The following is a 21,579-nucleotide window of genomic DNA, read 5'->3' as shown; positions in this document are numbered from 1 at the left end:
AATCCCACAGTTCTGACAATGTCAGACCATCTCCAGTTTAGATCAGAAGTAGAACTCAGAGAGGTTAGCTCATTGCTCAAGATCACACAGGAAGTGCTGGGGTTGGGATTAAGCCAGGTTTGTGGACCCTTAGGGCAGCCCACACTGTTTCTTGCACACATGAGCAAATACCACACAGCTGGCTAGTCATATGTACCCAGCATGCACGTTTGGACCACAGGCACTTACCATCCAAGGTGAGTGGATGGGGAATGCCTTTCCCCTCTTTTTCATTCCTTCAGCTTGCCAAGGAGGGCCTACTTCAGAATTATGGAGTATGGAGGGAACACAGATCCTCACCTCCACCTAAAATCCCTCCTTTATCACCTGCTAGTTGCAAAATCAATAGGGTCACTATGAGTTGACTCGAAGGCACCTAACAATAACAAGTGGCAGAATCATGTTACCAGAGGGAAAAGGCTTCATTTCTTCTAAAGCATTCTGTTGTTAACTGAGATACCAGAGATTTAAAGCCATCATCTGTTTCACAGAAGAAAGAAGTAACAGTCTACTTTCATAAATATTTATAGACTTGGAAATCCTATGTGGCATTTCTACCCATAGCAAGGTGTTCTAATCAGAGCATAGATTGAGAGTACAGGCCCTGTAAGTGACAGTCCACTGACTCTCTTTATTTCTTTATACAACCTCTGGAAAGTTAATTTTGTTAGGGGGAGGGGCAGAGAGCTAGCCTAAAAGTGAAGATATTGAGGGAAACCCCTATGAAGGGTATTAAGTCTGACCATCAGTCTTCCTGCCCTGTCTGCACCCTCCTCCATGCCTCCCTCTAGCTATTCAGGATGGAAAGGTTTTTCCTCTTCTGAATCTATTTCTCTCAGGACCCACAGCCACCTCTGTCTATTCCTCTTCTTCACTACCTTCCAGCATCTTTCCGTCTTCCTCATTCCTTCGGCTTGCCTCTTCCAGGAAAAACATCCAATTGCTGCCAAGCTCCCCACTGCCTACCCACCCCTACCCATGCTTCCCCTGAGCCAGCAAAAAATCAATAAACTTAACCATAAAGAAAATATTCCCCGTACTAATTCTGTTTAACGTGTGTATATAAATGACAGAGTAAGAGGGAACAAAAGTGCACCTGTAGATAAACAGAAATTATGGTATTGAATCCAATGGACTCTCCTCTAGGCATCAGCAATCATCTGATCTTTGAAAGTTTAACCAAAATCTGCCCCAGGAAGGAGATGAAGATGCTCAGGGGAAGAAAAATTCCCTGGAGGCTCGTTATCAAACTACTCACTCTAACTGGCTATGTGTATGTGTAAGGTTAAGACTTTGTAATAACTTGTGTGGTGATTTATCAGGAGGCAGAAGGTAAGGGAACTACATTGCCTATACATGATATGAAGAGAAAGGGCTTTGAAAAATTTGGCATGAGAATGCAAACTATGCATCGCCAGCCTGGGTCTGTGTTGCAGGAGGAGGAGGAAGCTCTGTGTGTGTGTTTTGCAGGAGGAGGAAACTCTGTGTGTGTGTGTGTGTGTGTGTGTGTGTGTGTGTGTGTGTGTGTGTGCGCGCGCGCGCGCGCCCACATCCTTTAGACCGCGCATACACACTCCCACTCCACAAGCAACCCCAGCAGATCACAGCAGCCCCTCACTCCAAACACGCCTCCAGCACATGCCCTTCCGAGCTCTACCAGAGACACAGCCCTCACACAGATACACACAGTGACACACGATGACACACGCTTCCTCCTCCCTGAACAGCTAGCTCCTCAGTCCTGAACAACACCAGCTGCTGCTTCTTCGAGCTTGTGTTCGTGTGGAAAAACGGTATGGGGTGGGGGCAGGACACGACTATCTCACCAATGAAGTCCGTCCCCCGCCATCCTTGGCGCCTTCTTTGCCCCTCCTCCTCCGAGTCGCCACCGTCCAGTTCCCCGCCCTGCACTCCACCCCCCAACCCCGAAAAGCTCTCCTTCTGTGCCACCACCGAACCCAGGCTGCCAAGGCCTTGACCCCCGGAGAGAGGAGTCAGAAGAGACCTAGAGGCGCAGAGACGGAGTGGGAGGGGGCCGAGCCCGAGAGGCTGGGGCTGAAGGGGGAGGAGGGAGGCCCAGAGGGAGGGCGGGGAGGAGGGGAGGAGGGGAGGAGGGAGGACGGCGCTGGAGCCTGCAGGCGGCGGGAGCCCGAGCGAGCCGCCTCGGGAGTGCGGTCTCCATGGCAGTGCTGGGCGCAGCCAGAGGTAAGACGACCCCGGCCCGGGTCCTGCACCCCCTCTCCCCACCACCACCTGCCTCCTCTCAGGACACCCCCTCCTCCCTGCCACCTGCTGTTTCTGGCCTGGAGAACGCAGTGGGAGGCAGGAGGGAGGAGCTACCTGACCTTACCCCTTCACCCCGAAGGGCGAGAGACCTTTACTGGCCTTGGAGACCCCCAGGTTCTCCCTCCCACCTTCCTCTGATCCCTGTCTGTCCTTCACCTCCTTCTATCTGCCCTTCACGTCCTGCCGGCCTCCCCCCTCCCTCTAGAACTCCTCATCTCTCTCTTGCTGAGCCCCCCTCCTCGTCCTGAGTGGGGGTGGACGGGAAGGGGTCCAAAGCCGTAGGAGAGGGTAGTGGGGGGACGTTCCTGACCAATTTCATCCACCTCCCTCTGGCTGACCATTGCCATGGCAACTAGGGTTTACTGGGCTCTGGAGGATAGACAAAGGTGGGGGGTGGACTAGGACCTTTGGAGAAGTCAGAGATCTGAGGTTCTTTGACAAGAAATAGACCCTCCCACTTGTGGACCTCATTTTTACCATCACTTACCCTAAAGTCTTTATGCCCATCCCCGAAGAGCACACTCTGTTTTGTTTATCAGTAGCCCCCTCCTCAGGGCTTACCAAAACTCAACATCACTACAACAGGACTGCCTTGCATGTCATCATAGGAAACTGAGGCTCTAGACCAGGGGAGGAGAAATCAAGGTCTACCAGTGGGGGTCACAACCCTACTGAACATCTGGCTTTTCTTGTTAGCCTCTCCTCCCCTGCTCCCTACCTCTGTCCAACCCCTCCCCCTTCCAAAGCCTTCTCTTCTGAGGTCTCTGGGCTTTCTGTTTTCAGATACTACCACTTTGCCCCTTTTTCCTCCTTCTGCTCAAACTCTCCTTCTTTCCTCTAATCCCCCTCTTTCCATTTCTGGATGTTTCTGATGTCAGCGGTTTCCCCGCCTTTGGGTTTCCTAGCGCCCCCACCCCCCCATCTTCAGACCCAGCCTTCTGTCTCCCATCTTATCAGACCAATGGGTAGGTAGAAGTGACTGTCCCAGACTTTGGGAAATGAGGCTGGCCACCAAGACCACTGGCCACAGGAAACTTGAAGGTTTGGGGCGGGCAGTTCCCCTCAAGGGGAAACAAGTCGTGTGTGAAGGGAGGCTTTATAGAGACATGAAGGTAGGGATTTCTGAGTAGTACTTAGCAAGAGATCTTAGAAGAAGAAACCTAGGAATGCCAAAGGGAGAGAGATGGAAAAGGATGGGAGAAAAGGAGTCAAAGATCTAGTTTCCTGGAGGTCTGGAAGGGCAGGGGCTCTTACCTCAATGGTGTGCTGAGTGGTCATAGGGTTTAGAGACGGGATGTTCTGAATGACGCCGTGAGACTCTAGCTAGTAATCTGTCATTTCTATAGCTAAGAGAAGCCTGCTAGAGACTAGCCTAAATCCTACCTTTGCCCTCCTGCTCCTACATTTCATCTCTCCCTTGCAGCTTGTCCAGGAGGCTGAGCCCCACCCTCAGAATCTGTTGGGACATCTTCGAAGATCCTTAATTGGTCAAGAATCAGAGGAAGAAGAGACTTGGATGTTCGGGGATGTCCTATCCCCCTTGGTTCTCTTGTAGTTGAGAAACAGCCCCCCCAAGTCAACCACAGGAATACTTTAAAAGGGGCCCCACCCAAAATGGAGGCTGAGGACTGCCTCTGCTGACCCTCAGCTTCTTCCCTGCCCTCCACACCTGGCCTCCGCTGGGTCAGTCTGCCATGCTAAGCAGTCGGGTGGGCCTGGAGGCAGCCTGCCTCACCACAGGGCAAGGATGGTGGGCACCATGGGGGTGTGTGTGAGTGAGGCTCCTGGGTGAGACGAGCCCCCACCCCCAGGAGTCCAAGGGGGTAGGGGGGCCTAGGATAGGATGGCTCGGGGTGGGGCAGGGGCAGAGGAGGCCTCGCTGCGCTCCAATGCTTTGTCCTGGCTAGCCTGTGGGTTGCTAGCACTGCTGGCCAATGCCTGGATCATCCTCAGTATCTCGGCCAAGCAGCAGAAGCACAAGCCACTAGAGTTGCTGCTCTGTTTCCTAGCGGGCACCCACATACTTATGGCAGCTGTACCCCTCACCACCTTTGCTGTGGTGCAGCTACGGCGTCAGGCTTCCTCCGACTATGACTGGAACGAGAGCATCTGCAAGGTCTTTGTGTCCACCTACTACACACTGGCCCTAGCCACCTGCTTCACTGTCGCCTCACTGTCCTACCATCGCATGTGGATGGTGCGCTGGCCTGTGAACTACCGCCTTAGCAACGCCAAGAAGCAGGCACTACATGCAGTGATGGGCATCTGGATGGTCAGCTTCATCCTCTCCACCCTGCCCTCCATCGGCTGGCACAACAATGGCGAGCGCTATTATGCGCGTGGCTGCCAGTTCATAGTTTCCAAGATTGGCCTTGGCTTTGGTGTCTGCTTCAGCCTCTTACTACTTGGGGGCATTGTCATGGGGCTGGTCTGTGTGGCCATCACCTTCTACCAGACACTGTGGGCCCGGCCTCGGAGAGCTCGGCAGGCCCGGAGAGCAGGGGGTGGCGGTGGAGCCAAAGGGGGTGGGCCAGGGGGCTTGGGTACCCGACCAGCCTTTGAAGTACCTGCCATTGTGGTGGAAGATGCCCGAGGGAAACGTCGATCTTCGCTGGACGGCTCTGAGTCTGCCAAGACATCCCTGCAGGTCACCAACTTAGTCAGCGCCATCGTCTTTCTCTATGACTCACTCACAGGGGTACCCATCCTGGTGAGATTGGGGTTCCTGCACCCCTCCTCTCCCCAATATCCAGGCCCCAGTATCGTCACCTGACCTCCAATTCCTTCATCCATCTTCATCTCTCTCCATCTCCTATTCCATTTCTGAGTTTCATCTCTATCATCTGTCTTCTAGGGTTTGTTGTGTTTTTTTTTGTCTTCTAGGTTTTATACCTCTGTTGTCCAGTTCCATCATGTTTTCCTGTTTCTGCTACTCAGCTCTGTCATCTACCCTTCAGCTCCACATGGTGTCCTCTAGCTCCATCTTCCATCCTGCAGTTCCATTATTCTGCAGTTCCATTTTTCAGTCCCCTGAGACCTATCATTCAGCTGCCAAGCTCCTTTAGCTACTCCTGACTTTACAATCTCTGAGCACTATTAGTTAGAAACTCAACAGACTCAACTTTTTTCATCACCACCTAGTGCCCCCCTTATTCCTGAATCTGTTTTTCATTTTCTGACACCACATTGACCCTTTTCCCTTCTAAATCCAGGGATTTGCCTCTAGCACTCTCCCTTGACCGTCATCTGAATCAAAACTTCCCTCCATTCACTGGTCCCTACCTCCAGTTTTGCCTCCTGTCTGATCCAAGGCATCCCTTCCTGAGTTATGGCCCACCAACAAAGCTGCCAGGGTGAGATGGCTTCTAAGAGCCTTTTCTGGGAAGCTCTGGCCCCTGAGACATCCTTCCTTCTCCCACTAGGTGGTGAGCTTCTTCTCCCTTAAATCGGATTCGGCTCCCCCCTGGATGGTGTTGGCTGTGCTGTGGTGCTCCATGGCACAGACGCTGCTGCTGCCCTCCTTCATCTGGTCCTGCGAGCGCTACCGCGCCGACGTGCGCACCGTGTGGGAGCAGTGCGTGGCTATCATGTCTGAGGAGGATGGCGATGACGGTCAGAGGAGGGACTGGGCTTTTGATTTCCCCAGGCATTGACAGACCTTTCTCGGACTGCTGGGATGGGCTGTCTGGAGTGCCCCCTGCTGGGCAGAGCCTGCACTGCCCCTAGGCGGATTAAACAATTATTCCCCACCTTTTCCATCCCTGCATGCTTCTGTTTGCATCATAGTCTCTCTTAACTGGGCCTTGACTTCCCTGTAAAAGCCCACACTACCATAGCTATCCTTGGCACCACAGAGTGCCTGACAAACAGCCCTGGCACAAGCATAAAGGAAGGCTGTGACACCAAGGGGAGGCTAACCTTCATGAAAGCCCCCTCCTTCCTCTCCCATGCCTCGGGGCACCGGAGGGTGAGAGGTGATAGTTGTTTCCACAAATGCCTACGTGTGCATGTGCGAAGCACCAGGAATTCAACTTTGAATGCAATAGATGCTAGCCACTCTCATGGTCCAAATGGAGCTTTCAGACTAACAAAACCTGTCTCCCACAGCTTATAAAGGGGAAGGGAGTTGGCTATTTCCTGCTTGCAACCACCACACCCTGCTCCTCCTCTCTCCTAGATGGAGGCTGTGATGACTATGTGGATGGTCGAGTGTGCAAAGTTCGCTTTGATGCTAATGGTGCCACAGGACCAGGCTGCCGGGACCCCACACAGGTGAAGCTGCTGCCCGGAAGACATATGCTCTTTCCCCCTCTTGAGAGGGTCCACTACTTACAGGTATGGACTGAAGGATAGACCTCTTACCCTAGCAGCTCTTCACCATTTTGCTACAGGCTCTGTTATCCATCCTCAGGGCATTAAAGGGGTGGGTGAAAGAAGTGCAGAGAAAGATAGGCTCCCTTAAGAGCCCTCAGAACCAGGTTTGCCAGATGTAGAAGAAAGTTCACAAAATTCAAAGGAGTGCAGCCACCTTGCAGAGCCCCCACTTTGGAATTGCCACCCCATACACTTTGTGCCTACCTAGATCTTACCTGCATCTCTTCCCAGGTCCCTCTGTCCCGCCGTCTGTCCCATGATGAGACCAACATCTTCTCTACCCCACGGGTACCAGGCTCCTTCCTGCATAAGTGGTCATCCTCTGATGACATCCGGGTTCTCCCAGCCCAGAGCCGGGCCCTGGGGGGCCCTGCAGACTACCTAGGACATCGACGAAGGCTGGAGGATGAGGAGGATGAAGAGGAGGTTGAAGGTGGAGGACTGGCCAGTCTCCGCCAGTTCCTGGAAAGTGGGATTCTAGGAGGAGGTGGGGGACCTCCTCGGGGTCCTGGCTTCTTCCGGGAGGAGATTACCACCTTCATTGATGAGACACCTCTGCCTTCTCCAACTGCCTCACCAGGGGCCTCTCCTCGCCGGCCCAGGCCACTGGGCCTTTCACCTCGCAGACTCTCCCTTGGGTCACCTGACAATGGAGCCATTGGACTTCCTTTGGGACTAAGTGCAGGGAGACGCTGCTCCCTGACAGGTGGTGAAGGGAATGCAAGAGCTTGGGGAGGATCCTGGGGCCCAGGAAACCCTATCTTTCCCCAGATGACCCTGTGAGCACAAGCAAGCCCACTGAACTCAGAGGGGACTGGGTAGGTAACATCTCATTCTGGCCCTAAATCTAGGGCAGTAGCCTCCAAACTGTTGAGTGGTAGGCACTGGATCTGGAGCCCTGGGGCCCCTGCTGTCTCCCACACAAATGGCCAGATATCCTACTTTATGCCCCTTCGATCATCTTTAGCAAAATGTATTAAAGTCTTAAGTGTTTCCATGGAAATCTCTGTGTCCAGTGTACTGTGCTATGGAGAGGAGAGGTGTGGGATGCATGGGGAGGTAAAGTAGCTCATAGAGGACAAAACAGGTCAAGAGCAGTGGACAAAAGCTATAATACAGTTGCATTACTTAATAAGGCCCTTCTACCTATGATCTTTCTGTGACAGTGATGTGCCAATCGTGGTAATGGGTACCCATGGTGGACAGTGTTGGCTGGAGCTTCCCGACTAAAACAAGCCTGGAAGCAGGAGCGGCATCCACTTCCAAAAGGGCTTGCCTCCGGAAACTCTATGTACGAACAGTGCTCAGGCCGTTCGTTCATAGGGTCGCTATGAGTCGTCTACGACTCGACGGCATAAAACAACAACAACAACAACCTATGATCTTTGCAACTCACAAACTGATGGTATGGGACCATGCAAATAAAGGGCTTGTGGCCCACCAAAGAAATTGGACAACTTGCTGCTAATACAAAAAAGGTACATAGATCCATTGAGGAGGGGGGACCATGCAAATAAGGAATATGGGACCCTATGAGGGGATTGTCCAAGAAGAGATAAGAGTAGAGTGCGTTCTTTGCATACTAGACCCAGGAGCCAGAAACAGAACACAAGATAGCAAGAAGTGGTTGCAGCAAACAACAAATGTTGGTGAGGGTGTGGAGAGATTGGAACTCTTATCAACTGCTGGTAGGAATGCAAAACTGTACAGCCACTGTGGAAAGCAGTCTGGCAGTTTCTCAAAAAGTTGAAAATAGAAATACCGATTGAGCCAGCAATTTCACTACTGAGAATACACCCTAAAGAAACCAGAGCCATGACTCAAACAGATGTATACACACACGTTTATTGCTGCGTTATTCACAATAGCAAAGAGATGGAAGCAATCCAAGTGGTCATCAACAAACAAATGGACAGAAAAACTATGGTACATTCACACAATGGAATAATAGGCAGCATTGAAAAACAATGAACTTGTAAAACATTACCCAACATGGGGGAGCCTGGAAGACATTATGTTGAGTGAAAGATCTCAGTCACTAAAGGACAGATAAGGCATAACACTACTGTTATGAAATAGGACAGACATGGGGAGTTGGGAAGAGAATATGAAAAGAATAGAGAGATAATGAACACTGCAATAGAACAGATGAGGGAAAGAATTGTCCAAAGGAATGTATTATTAGCATTCTACATATGACAACAATCTAGAACAAGGGTTGCATTGTAGGGTAGGCTAGGGTGGGAGGAAGAAAATGTGCAATGATGAATTATAAAAAATAAAACTCAAAGAGAAGGGGTGGGGGAAGTGGTTACAAGTGCAACAGAGAACTGACAGCAGAAGAACCAGGAGACTGGCAGGAGACAGCCAGGTGGGCTTCCTGACCTCTCAGTGAGAGAGCTGAATGGCTTCAGACTGATATTTATTGGTGGAGTGGGGTGACTCAGCACTTACTTAATAATCCTCTGAGTAAGACAGAGACCTACCTGCCTGAGAGTCAGAGAGAGGTAAGCCTAAGGAGGACAGCTCAGAAGTGTGTATGCCTATCAAAGAACTGTATCCTGAGTATTTCCTGCTCATGAATTACTACCCTGTTACTTCTAATAAACTCCATAAGTATTATGAGTTCTGTATGGCTATTGCCAACAAATTTATGAGCTCAGTAGAGAAAAATATAGGAGAGACAGCTATGTAGGAATTGGTAAATTTCCTTAGAGAGAGGAAGTATGTCTGGATGAGATGTCTTTTTTTTTTATAGACACTACTGTTTTATTGCTAATTTCTTGATTTAAAACTGTTACATATGAAAATGTTTACTAAACACTTGTCCTATCTTCTTTTTTTAAAATTTAGGTTGTTTATTTTTCATTTCAATGAACATCTACAGAGATTTTGGGATTCCATTCATTCATTATTGCACCCTTCTCCCCGCACAAACCCCTCCCCCCTCCCCCCCTTTTGCTCCTCTCCTTGAAAAGCAAAAGCAAAACTCCCTCATTGGTACACAATCCCTACCCCCAAATATAATCCACTCTGCAACCCTCATTGCATACTCCTATGATAAAAATAATGCTGGGATTTGCTGGTTTGGGATGTGAGGAGTATTTGATTTCTGGAGGTGATTTTAGAATGAGGCTCTATCCCTAACATTCAACTCTTCTCTTCCCAAATCCATGTAGGAACTCACTTTCTAGGCAAGGAATGGTTTGGGTCTGACTTAATGGTAGTGGCCTGAATTTCTCTTTCTTCTAGGCTGCATTCTTCAACAGTGCAGAGTAGAGGCCTCTTTTCCTTGAGTCTAAGAGCTGAGGGGAGCAATAGTGTCAGTATTAAACTAGCACCAACCACCACAGGAGGCTCCAGGCTGGAGTCAAACACTTCAAATAGGAAGCCTCACCCTGCCCTCCAGGGGATCTAGCTAGCCTGCCTCAGTTTCTCATCTTTTGCTTTCTTCCCACCACTTTCTGTTTCCCATCTCACACTAGATCCATTTATCTTAAAGACAACTTTTCCGACTGGAACACAAGAGCTGTCTGACCTTTCTCTCACAATGGCCCTTCTCAGAGTTCACAAACAGCCTCAGCAGCTCTCTCGGGCCTTGCTCCTCGTTCAAGGTCTCTCTTCTTCTCCCTCCTCCCCCTCATCTCTGCCGCCTTTCCCCTCCCTCCTTCTTCCTTCTCCCCTTTCCTTTCCCTCCTTCTCTGCTCCCCTCCTATCCCTTCAGCTGCCCGCGGGGCGGTTCTAGCACCATGCTCCGACTCCTGCGGTTGCTGCTGACGCTGTTGCTGCCTCCCGCTGGGTCCTCTGAATCCCCGGGGGTCCCTGAGCCCCCAGGTCTGGCCCTGCTATCCCCAGGGGCGCCTCCCCAAGCCCCAGACTTGCTCTATGCCGATGGGCTGCGTGCCTACACAGCCGGGGCATGGGCGCCCGCCGTGGCGCTGCTGCGGGAGGCGCTGCGAAGTATGGAGGCTCTGGGCCGCACCCGGCGGGACTGCGGAGAGCACTGCGCGGCTGAGCCCGGAGCTGCGCTCCCCGCCGTGCTCCTAGAAGGCCCGGAGCCCGACTCTGGGCGGGGACAGGAGCCGGCCTCCTGGGAGCGGTCGCTCCTCCGCGCTGCGCTCCGCCGAGCCGAGTGCTTGACCCAGTGCGCCGCGCGAAAGCTCGGGCCCGGGGGCACCGCGCGACTCCGCGTGGGTAGAGCGCTCCAGGACGCCTTCCGCCGCCGGGAACCCTACAACTACATGCAGAGGGCCTATTACCAGGTGCGGGGCCGCCTGGGCCGCTTCGGGTTCCGACCCCTTACCCAAGTTGCTGTCCTATTCGGAACTGACCACGAGGGGGCGGACTGCTGGCACTGGGAGCTGGGAAGAGGCTAAGGGGGCGTACGGAATCCTCCACATTAAGGTTCTAGCCAGACCGTGGCAGGGACCTCTTGCAAATGTAAAGAAGAGTCTAAGGACAGTGTGAGCAAATAGTAGATCGAAAAGAAAAAAAAAAAAGTAGTAGATCGAAGAAGCCTGAAATTGCTTTTTAATCTATGTAGAAGTGAGCACCCTTCCTAGGAAGACAGAGAAGATTGGAAAGTTTAAGTGCGACTATCTGCCTAGGGCACATAAGACCGCAAGAGAAAGGGGTGCAAGACTCAAGTGAGGGGTTCTTGAGATCGCCTTTCCTAGGGGCGGGGCAGTGGATGCCTGAATTACCGGCTACTGTCTACGTGGCTGGGGAAGGGGGGTGCGGAGGGATGCTGGTTACACACCTCACCTCAGGGTCCTAGAGGTCTGCGGGTTGTGCTGGTCCCACACGTCTCGCCCACCTACCCACTTCACTTAGCTGTAATTTCCACCTTGTCTCCCATATTGAGGCTCTGAGACCCCTTTGCCCACGCCCTACACCCATCCTCCGAAGCCATCAGGTCCCCTTTCCTTAGCTACCAGATTGTTGAGAGTTCCAGCATGATGGTTTTGGGGAACTCTGGAGGATAGAAAGAGAGGCTGTTCTGACTAGTAAATCTTCCATGAGACTCCAGGGGCTGTCCTGGAGTGGGTTTCTGGTCTGGGTAGGCTGTTGCAGAGCACTGAATCCCTCCTCTTTCTCCTTAGCTGAAGAAGTTGGACCTGGCAGCAGCAGCAGCGCATACCTTCTTCGTAGCGAATCCAACACACCTGCAGATGCGGGAGGACATGGCAAAGTACCGCCGCATGTCCGGAGTTCACCCCCAAAGCTTCCGGGACCTGGAGACGCCCCCACATTGGGTGAGAGCCTCAACACCAACCCTGAACTGCTCCCACCTTTTATCTGGCCGCATACACAGGCCTCTCTGGACAGTAGCCCTGAATAGCTTGGACCTGAGTTCTAGTCCTCAGTGACCCTTCTCTGGGGCTTAGTTTCCTTCTTCACTATGGAGTCAAAACCAACTCAGAGCAGACTCTCCCGCGGAATTTTGGAGGCTGTAAACCGTATGGGAGGAGATTGCCCATCTTTCTCTCTTGGAGCCTCTGGTAGATTCAAATCGCCAGAGAGGCACTGCCTTTAGGTTAGCAGTGCAACTCCCTGAAGGCTAAGCCACCAGCGCTACTACCTCCGATTTCCTTCCTAGACATCACTAAAGCCAGGTGTGCAAACATTCTGATTCTGGGTCCCATCCCTGCCCCCCCCCTCTAAGTTTAAGAGGGATGTGGACTCTCTGCCACAAATTATCAATACCCCACTCCTCTACTACTTTCCAAGCCTGCCTGGTACCTCTCCCCGGATCTCAAGTGACTGACCACCTTTCCACAACAGACAGCATATGATGCTGGCCTGGAGCTGCTGGGGCGCCAGGAGGCTGCACTGGCACTGCCTAGGCTGGAGGAGGCCCTGCAGGAGAGTCTGGCCCAGTTGGAGAGCTGCAGGGCTGGCTGTGAGGGGCCGGAGGTGCAGCAGGAGGAAGAAGTTCAGGAGGAAGGTACTGGGAGCCAGGGAGGCCTCTATGAGGCCATTGCAGGTAAGGGGCTGGGAGTGTGTGAAGATTTGGGGTACCAAGGGGATGGGTGCACACAGCATTGTGACTTACGTGTGCCTTCTGCAGGGCACTGGATTCGAGTCCTGCAATGCCGGCAGCACTGTGTAGGGGACATAGCTACTCGTCCTGGCCGCAGCTCCCCTGTCCCTGACTTCCTTCCCGCCCAGCTGAGGAGGCTGCAGGAGGCCCATGCTCAGGGTCAGTTGTGGAAGGGTGGACGCTGGAGGTAACTGGGATTGGAAATGGGAAAATGAAGATTTGCCTCTGATGTCACCCTGAGTCTTCTGTCTCCACTCCTTCCACTTGTCTCTGGGTCTGTAGTTTTACTGTCAGGCTTGCAACACTTCATGAGGACTCTCCTTGCTTTCCTTCCCTGGCACCATTGTGAGACGTTCGGGAAATGGTTATAGCACTCCTTCTGCCCTCGCGGCTTCCCACCTTCCTTTATTTTCTCCTCTTCTTCCTCTTTGAATTCTACCCAGCTCAGGTATGTTTGACTAAGTTTTTGCAAAAACCATGTCTGCCAGGCGGGAAGGAGACTCTTAGATTTGATTGGCATTGGGAGACCATCTTCTGCAGCTCTGCTTCTGTCCGCCTGTCTCTGCTTCTGCCCGAGGACCACTGCTATTCTTCTTACTCTGTCCTGTTACTCTGCCACCAGTGGGGAATCTGTCCCAGGCTGTGGAAAATGCCCTGAGCATCCTGCTCTTCTACCCAGAGGATGAGGCCGCCAAGAAGTCTCTGAACCAGTACCAGGCTCAGCTAGGGGAGTCAAGACCTGGCCTTGGGCCAAGAGAGGTAACTCTCAGTCCAGTTCATACCTAAGAAGCAACCCTAAATGAACCAAATATATGTGAAAAATCAGCTGGGTCTGGACCCACTCCCCATTCTGATCTGTCTTGTTACTTGGTGTTGCTATAACACAAATATCATAAATAGGTGGCTTTTTTAAAAATTCAAAACAGATTTATTCTTTTTTCTGGAAGTCCACACTCTTTGCCAGTACCATAATTCAACAGCATCACTTCTTTCTCATCCTTCCTTATTTACTGTTTAGCTTTCGTACACAAATGAAATAACAGACAATACCATGACTTGAGTTACCCAAACCTTAGTCTTTAAACTGACATTCTTGCTCTTTCACAATTTAAAGTTGTTTTTTATTTTTAGTTTCTCAGGTTACTTTAATACTATGCTGATGATTATACAATAATTTATAAGGAAAGACACATTTAAGTGGAAACATTAACAAGAGCAATTAGTAACACTGTGGCAGTGCTAACATTAAATTCTTTTTTTAAAATAAAATTATTTTTATCTTAATGAACATTTACAGAGGAGTTAGATTTTTTTCCCTCATATATTTTTCTTTTTTAAAAATTTATTAAGATTTTAATGAAAGTTTATAGAGAACTTGGATTTCCATTCATTCATTGTTGCGCATTTTCCTCCCTGCCCAGCCTCCCAGTTCACGTTTTTCTTTGGAAAAAAATTCTTTCATTGTTATACACTCCCTCTCCCAGTCCACTTTACTATGCATCTCTTATTCTGGAATCTTATCATGACAATAATACCTAATAATATATTCCTTTTATATAGTCATCTCCCTCATCTGTTTCAATGCTGTATACATTATTTATCCCCTCTTTTCTTAGTTTCCTCCCACCCCCACGTCAGTCCTGTTTTATAATAGTGGCACTGTGCAGTATTTGTCTTTTTTTTTTGCATTTGTTTATTTTTATTTTTTTTATTTTATTATTTTTGTCTGCGTGTACCGTCAAATCAGATCTGACTGGTACAGGAGATTGTCCCTCCTTCCCCGGCAGAGCATCTGGTGGATTCAAACCGTGAGCCTCTGGGATTGCAGTTGCAGCTCCTTGCCACTAGGCCACTAGAGCTCCCCAGTATTTGTCTTTTTATAATGGAGATATTTCACTCAGCATAATGTCCTCCACGGTCACCCATTTTGTATAATATTTAATGAGTTCCTTGTTTTTCAATGCTGCATAGTATTCCATTGTGTGAATATACCACAGCTTCTCTATCCATTTCTTTGTTGGTAAGCACTTAGGTTGTTTCCCTCTCTTTGCTACTATGAACAACACAGCAATAAACATGTGTGTGCAAAATGGGTAGCTTTTAAGAACATAAATACTTTGTCATGGTTCTAGGGGCTAAAAGTCCAAATAAAAGTCTTGGCCATGTTAATTTCTTCATTGTTAGTCACACCATTCCTTCATTCCTTGATTTGTGAAAGATCCTCACATATCAAAACAACTATGAGATATCATCTCACCCCAGTCAGAATAGCAAAATTTAACAGAACAGCAAGCAACAAATGCTGGCGAGGTTGTGGAGAAACTGGAACCCTTATTCACTGTTGGCGGCAGTGTAAAATGGTGCAACTACTGTGGAAAGCGGTATGGCGCGTTCTCAAAAAGTTGCAAACAGAGATACCATTTGACCCAGCAATTCCACTACTGGGAATATATCCCAAAGAGACCATAACTGACATCCAAGCAGATATATGCACACCCATGTTTATCGCAGCTCTGTTCACAATAGCAAGGAATTGGAAACAACCCAGGTGCCCATCAACAAATGAATGGATAGAGAAGCTGTGGTATATTCACACAATGGAATACTACGCTGCATTGAAAAACAAGGAACTCATGCAATATTGTTCAAAATGGGTGAGCCTGGAGGACATTATGCTGAGTGAAATATCTCAGTCGCAAAAGGACAAATATTGCATGGTGCCACTGTTGTAAAATAGGACTGATATCAGGGTTGGGGTAAGACTGAGAAAAACTGGATAAATTGTGTATACTGCACTGAAACAGATGAGGGAGTGAATAATTTAAAAGCGATGTATGATAGGGTATTATGGTTATCACAAGAGTCCACAATTAAGGTTGCATAGTGGAATGTACTTGGGGTGGTGGGAGGGGTATGGGGGGGATTCTGTACCAGGGAAGGAGTGTTTCTTTTAATTTTGAAAGAGAGGAGTGAACGGGGCGGGGGGGGAGGGCTGGGCGGGGAGAGAAGTGCAGCAATGAATGAATGGAAATCCAAAATATCTGTAAATGCTCATTAAAATTATTTAAAAAAAAAGATCCTCATGTAGAGATTGTCTTCCCCCATGCATTCATGCCCTCTGTGTATAACCGTTCTTTTTATAATTCAGAAATGCTTACCTGTAGGATACATCTTTGCACTGGCATAATCTCAAATGTTTTAATGGTGTTACATTGTGGAAAATGATTAGATTATGTTAGGTAGGTGATGACATTTCATTACATTAGACATAATTATATTACATCAATAGTTTTAGGAGTTAGGAGTCCAATATGTATTTTGAGGGGATACAATTTTATTTATAACATGATTTCTTACTCAAGCACTCTAGTCCCCAACTCCACATCCAATATCTGACTTCTGTCTCAACTCCCCTCTAAATCCAACCTTCAACCCTATTCTTCTTCCTATAACCTCACTCTTGCTTGTCTCACCTTCTGCTCCTATACACACACACACACATACACACAGGCACACATGTTGAGCCGGTACTCTGAAGCTGCCAAGGAGGGAAGTTGAACCAAGAGAAGTAGTACAGAGTTCAGTGGCAAGCAGTCCTCTAGCACTTGGGGCTTCTCCTTTAACCTTAAGCATTGGCCCCACTTCTTGTCTTATATCTTCTTCCTACTATCCAATTCTTTCTGCCTAGGACATCCAGCATTTCATCCTTCGATCCTTGGCAGAGAAGAAACAGCTGTACTATGCCATGGAATATCTAGGGACCAGCTTCAAGGATCCTGTGAGTAAATCTTCCTTTTTCTCCATCACACCCTTCTCACCCCATAGTGCTCCCAAGGACAATGGGAGTGCTTTACATTTATGCCCCTTCAGTTTGCCACAAAGCTGCACTTCATCGGGCTCTCGATAATCTTGTGGAGGGGAGTTTGTTGTCTCTATTTCACAGGGATGGAAAACTGTTTGCCTGTAGTTTAGGGAGTTTTGGGAGTCATTCAGGCATGAATTCAGACCATACTCTGCCACTAATATGTTGTAAACTTTAACTTGCCCTGGCTTCTATTTCCTTACTTGTAAAATTATAATACTCACATATATCTCACAAGTCTGTTGAAATCCTGGTGGCCAATTGGTGACTCAAGCTTACCAGTGATTCCATGGGAGAAATATCCGGTGTACAGATTATAGCCTAGGAAACCCAGTGGGTCACTTCTGCTTGGTTACGTGGAGCCACCATGAGTCAGAATTAACTTGATGGCACCTAACAATAACATGGAAGACTCTGTGGGGACTGCTTTTCTTACTGTTCTTGTTATGACAGCAAACTGAAAGTTTGCAGAGGTTATCCATAGCGAGTTTTCTGTAGCACAGAGCAAAATTTCTTAACCTCAAGACTTTTGACCTTTTGAGCTAGTTTAACTTGCACTAGCCAAGAATGTAGACTCTGAAACTAGTTGAAATCTCCACTCTGTCACTTACTAGCTATTTGACCTTAGTCTTATTCCTTTATCTCTGTGTGTCTCAGAGTCCTTGATTTTAAAATGGGTACCTTAGATGGACAGTCTCCTTCCGTGAGATGAACTGCCTCTAAAAACCTACTGGAGGGTCGGCTAGAAGGTGGTTCTGACTCTACAGTACTTAACAAGAACAACATTTCATAAGATGGTTAAGTGAAAAATTGTTGTTCACTAAACTTTTGTGGCAGTCTTTAAGAAGAGTCAAAGAATGTGCATATATATATATATAGCATGTATATTGTATGCACACTAACATAGTTTAATAAGTGACATATTTAATCAAGATTTCTTAAATGAAAAATCCACTACTATGTAAAAGATCTTAGACTAGCACTGGCAAATAATAAGTGTTATGTGAGTTTTTGCTGTGAGTGTTATTAGAGAGCCCAGAACCCTGGTTCCTGATAGTGTGTGTGGACCTTCCCCCACCTCTGACTTTCTCTCTGGATGCAGGAGAATCTCAATGTGATAGTTCAGAGTCTAATGTCAGGGAGTCCAGGGCCAGAATTGGTGGGTGATGTAGTTTTCCTCATCTGTTGCAGGATGCCTGGACCCCAGCAGCTTTCATCCCTGAGGCACTCAGAGAAAAGGTCAGGTAGGACACACCCTATAGTGCAAGGGCATCTGGCCTGAGCCGGAGGTGGGTGGAAGGAGTGGTAGGAAGCTGACTTTGGGGTGTATGGGTTTATAATGTCTTGGGCATCCACTAAGCTTGTCTCTCACCCCTGAGAGAGGATCAGGAGAAGAGGCCCTGGGACCGTGAACCTCCACAGACAAAGCCTTTGACCCACTGGAAGGGTGAGTTTCTTTCTGGAATGGCAAGATCTGAGGGATTTGATGGTCTGAAGCTGCCAGGTACTACTGGGCCTGCCATTAAGGGATGCCTAGCCACCTCCACGCTGTCCTTTTCAGATGTCCTTCTCCTGGAGGGAGTGACCCTGACTCAGGATGCAAGACAGCTGAATGGCTCAGAGCGAGCAGTACTGGATGGCTTGCTCACCCCAGCTGAGTGTGGGGTACTGCTGCAGCTGGCCAAGGTAAGAAGATTGGTGCGTTGGTAGACAGTAGGCTGTAGAAACCTTTGGGCATAACTGCATGCTCCCCAGCTCTTGACCTGTGCACTCTCCCGGTTCTGCTCCACCCTGATATTACGGACATGGTCTCAGTTTTCCAATTGGACACAAATGATCTGTGTCCTTATTCTAGTAAAGGATTACTTAGAATAGGTGAATAAATGAGCAAACTTTATTTTCACTTGTACAGGTAAAAAGGAGATGGAGGCTAGTGCCTTGAAAAATACCATCTCAAGGAAGTGATGTTTTGAGAGAGTATTTCGAAGTTTAGGTTAAGGTTATGAAGAAAGGATGACATTTAGCACTTTCAGGAGGGCAAGACAGGATTGTATTAGAAAAGGAGGCTCATACAAATCAGGGGGTATGCCACAAACTGACATCTCAGGGACAGAGAGTACTGGACAGAATTGCCGGACAGGTAGCAGCTGGCAACAAGAAACATTAGAACAAAGAATGCTGGGTTAGTAAGTTGCCTAGTTCATAAAAGACAGAAAAACCAAACAAGCAACAAATCAAGAGGCATGCAGCTGGCCCTCCTTGACTGTACCTGTTTAGGTGCTTTGTCGTCGTGGGACATGCACTGTGGAATTCCTCTTCCTGGCTGCTTTCTCTGGAAAAATCATATGGTGGTCACTCTTTTTGCTTCTACACATGCATGACACACATGAAAACTCTTTCAGATAACTTAAAAACAGGACTTGTTAGTAAAGTTAAAGATTGTTGGGAAGGAGCACCTAGGGCTGCTTGTACTAGCTGAATTCTAGTGGCCTACTAAGCAAATAAGGAGCTCTGGTGGTTGTGTGGCAAGAAGCTGAGCTGCAATCACGAAGGCATGCAATTCGAATCAACCAGCTGCTCTACGAGAGAAATATGGCTAATCTCCTTCTGTGCAAATAACTGCCTCTGAAAACCAACTGGTGGTTCAGCTGTGGGTCACTTCCAACTCAACGGTACACAACAACAACAGTGAGCAAATAATTTGAGACCCTGAACTATATGAAGAAGAATGTGCTGTCAGGATTGGAGAAGGATTCATCAGCAACCCACATGTGTGAAACAGATGACACAAACTTGCTTGCAGAAAATGAAGAAACTTGCTGTAGAAGACCAGAAACTAGAGCCTTCAGTGACTGTAGCAATGGGCTTGCGGTTCTGGTCTGTTTTTCATAAGGTTGTAGTTTACTCAACTGCTTGCATTAGCTGAATGCTGGTATTATTGATCTGAATTGTCTCAGGGAAAATACTTTGATTTGACACATCATGTAACGAGCAAACAAAATGAAACAGGAACAAAGTAAACTTAGTAATTTGGTTAAAGTTTTCTTTCCTATTTACTGAAGAGGTAGTCTTTTTTTTTCCTTTCTTTTTTAATACTGGTTTACATACAAAGTTCATAAAGTTTGTATATACATTGTTTTTCTCACTGGATCTTTCCCCTTTCCTGAAAACATAATCTTTGATATAAAGTCAGAGGTCTTATTATGTTAACAGAAAAGAAGTCACTCTCAACTATAAAGTGCAGAAAGAAGCAACTGCAACTAACAAAGGACTTCAACTTATAAAGAGGTCTTCCTCAAAGTTGTCCCTTTAAGCTGAGAGGAAGGAGGGCTTCAACCTGATAAGGAAGTCTCTTTCAACTGTCCTTCCAGACTAAAAAGGACATTTTTCCCTTTTCAAATATTACTGAAGAAATATCAGTTTCCTATTGTTTTTTGGCCTGTTGCATTAATCCAAACAGAAGCACCAAAAATGGCAAGTCCTAGAACATTTTCCATTTCCAGGAGGTGGCATTTGCACGCCATCTTGAGGATGAGTTAGCCAGAAAGAGAAGGGAAGAAAGTCAGCCTAAGGAGATCATGATGCATTCTGGGAACAGCAATAAATAGAATATAAGGATTTGGAGCATAAGCAGTCCCAACAATTATTAACTGTATAACCTTGGTCGATTTTCAAGGTCTCTGAGTCTAGTTTCCTCATCTGTAAAATAGAGCTAATAATAGTGGGGGGATTTTGCCATGGCTATTGTGAAGATTAAATGAATTAGCACAGGTAAAGCTCCTAAAGAAAACATAGTGTATAATTAGTGTTAGCTGTTCTCTTATCATCATTTTACAGTATAGGGGATGAAGGAAGAGACAGGGGAAGGATGGTGAAGGACGTTCTGTAAACACCAGGAGTTGGGCTTTATTTATAGATGGTGAGCAGTTACTGAGGGATTTAATGGAGATTTGACTTCTGTGGTCCCACATTGGGTAGATCCCTCTAGTGGCAGCCTGTAGAGTGCAACGGAAAAGGTAAGAAAGTGGAGGCCACTGATGAGGAAAGAGTGTCACTGCCTCAGAGGCAGTTAGTTGCTCATTTCAAGAAAACAGAAGTGGATAGGTGAGCTATATTTGGAAGCTCAAACATAGAGAAATTAAGGACTAGACTTCTATGCAAGATAAGAAGATGGAATCAAATATAAACTGCCAAGGATTGGACTTTTTAATCTCTTAGCAAAATACTCATTGGAGATCCTTTTTTGGTTCATAAGCATGATGATTGGATGTTCATGCTTTTGTATGACAAGTACCTTCCTTAAACCTTCTTATGACATCAGCACGTTACCCATTTTTTTTTTTCACATTACCCATTTGACATGGGAAAAAACCCCAGTGAAAACCAGCTCACTAGAACCAAGTTCTAGCCAACCCTCTAGTGTGTTTCCAAGGCTTTAAACTGCATGGAGAGGAGACTGTCCATCTTTCTCCAGTAGGTGGACCTGCTGGTGGATTTGAACCAGCAGAGATTCAGCCTTTGGATTAGCAGCACAACTTTCTATGGACTATGCCACCAGAGATCCCAATTTCATGATTGTTGAGGTTGCTGTTATCATGTACCATCAAATCAACTAAAACTTATAGCGACCTTATGAACAACAGAGCATACAGAACTTTGCCATGTTTTGAATGGGCTCCCCAAAGAGAAAACAAATCTGGCTTAGATAAAGTGCAATCAGGGTGCTCCTTAGAGACAAGGATGGGGAAACATCATTCCACATACTCTGGGCATGTTGTCAAGAAGGACTAGTCCTTGGACAAAGACATCATGTTGAGAGAATGTCATTGAAAGTGAGGAAAATCCTCTATGATATGGATTGGCACAGCATATTGGAGATCATGAGATGTCTTGATTACCTGAACTTATTCTGGCCTCAGTGCCTTTGCTATAATTCTTTTTTTTTTCTATAATTATATTTTATTAATTTTCATAA

At 47.8% G+C, this 21,579-nt stretch overlaps 2 protein-coding genes across 2 annotated transcripts in view; both read left to right on the top strand.

Moving 5' to 3' along the window:
* Positions 1-2,145: 2,145 nt before the first annotated feature.
* Positions 2,146-7,699, top strand: GPR162 (G protein-coupled receptor 162). The gene is made up of 5 exons (XM_006891263.1): positions 2,146-2,244; positions 3,749-5,035; positions 5,748-5,937; positions 6,503-6,660; positions 6,931-7,699. Exons 2-5 carry the CDS (start codon positions 4,169-4,171, stop codon positions 7,480-7,482), a joined length of 1,767 nt encoding a protein of 588 aa, XP_006891325.1. The 5' UTR covers positions 2,146-2,244; positions 3,749-4,168; the 3' UTR covers positions 7,483-7,699.
* A 2,749-nt stretch (positions 7,700-10,448) lies between these two features.
* LEPREL2 (leprecan-like 2) overlaps positions 10,449-21,579 on the top strand; it is a 21,171-nt gene continuing 10,040 nt past the window's right edge. The window contains exons 1-9 of the mRNA XM_006891261.1: positions 10,449-10,961; positions 11,802-11,954; positions 12,484-12,685; positions 12,770-12,901; positions 13,365-13,501; positions 16,431-16,520; positions 17,796-17,848; positions 17,984-18,051; positions 18,166-18,290. Of these exons, the coding sequence (XP_006891323.1) occupies positions 10,449-10,961; positions 11,802-11,954; positions 12,484-12,685; positions 12,770-12,901; positions 13,365-13,501; positions 16,431-16,520; positions 17,796-17,848; positions 17,984-18,051; positions 18,166-18,290 (1,473 nt within the window). The remainder of the gene's footprint in view (positions 10,962-11,801; positions 11,955-12,483; positions 12,686-12,769; positions 12,902-13,364; positions 13,502-16,430; positions 16,521-17,795; positions 17,849-17,983; positions 18,052-18,165; positions 18,291-21,579) is intronic.

Source organism: Elephantulus edwardii, unplaced genomic scaffold (assembly GCF_000299155.1).
Source record: "Elephantulus edwardii isolate Elephantulus edwardi_28Jun2011 unplaced genomic scaffold, EleEdw1.0 scaffold00096, whole genome shotgun sequence".
Taxonomy (NCBI): domain Eukaryota; kingdom Metazoa; phylum Chordata; class Mammalia; order Macroscelidea; family Macroscelididae; genus Elephantulus; species Elephantulus edwardii.
Note: the sequence above shows the minus strand (reverse complement) of the source record. Positions and strands in the feature narration are given on the sequence as shown.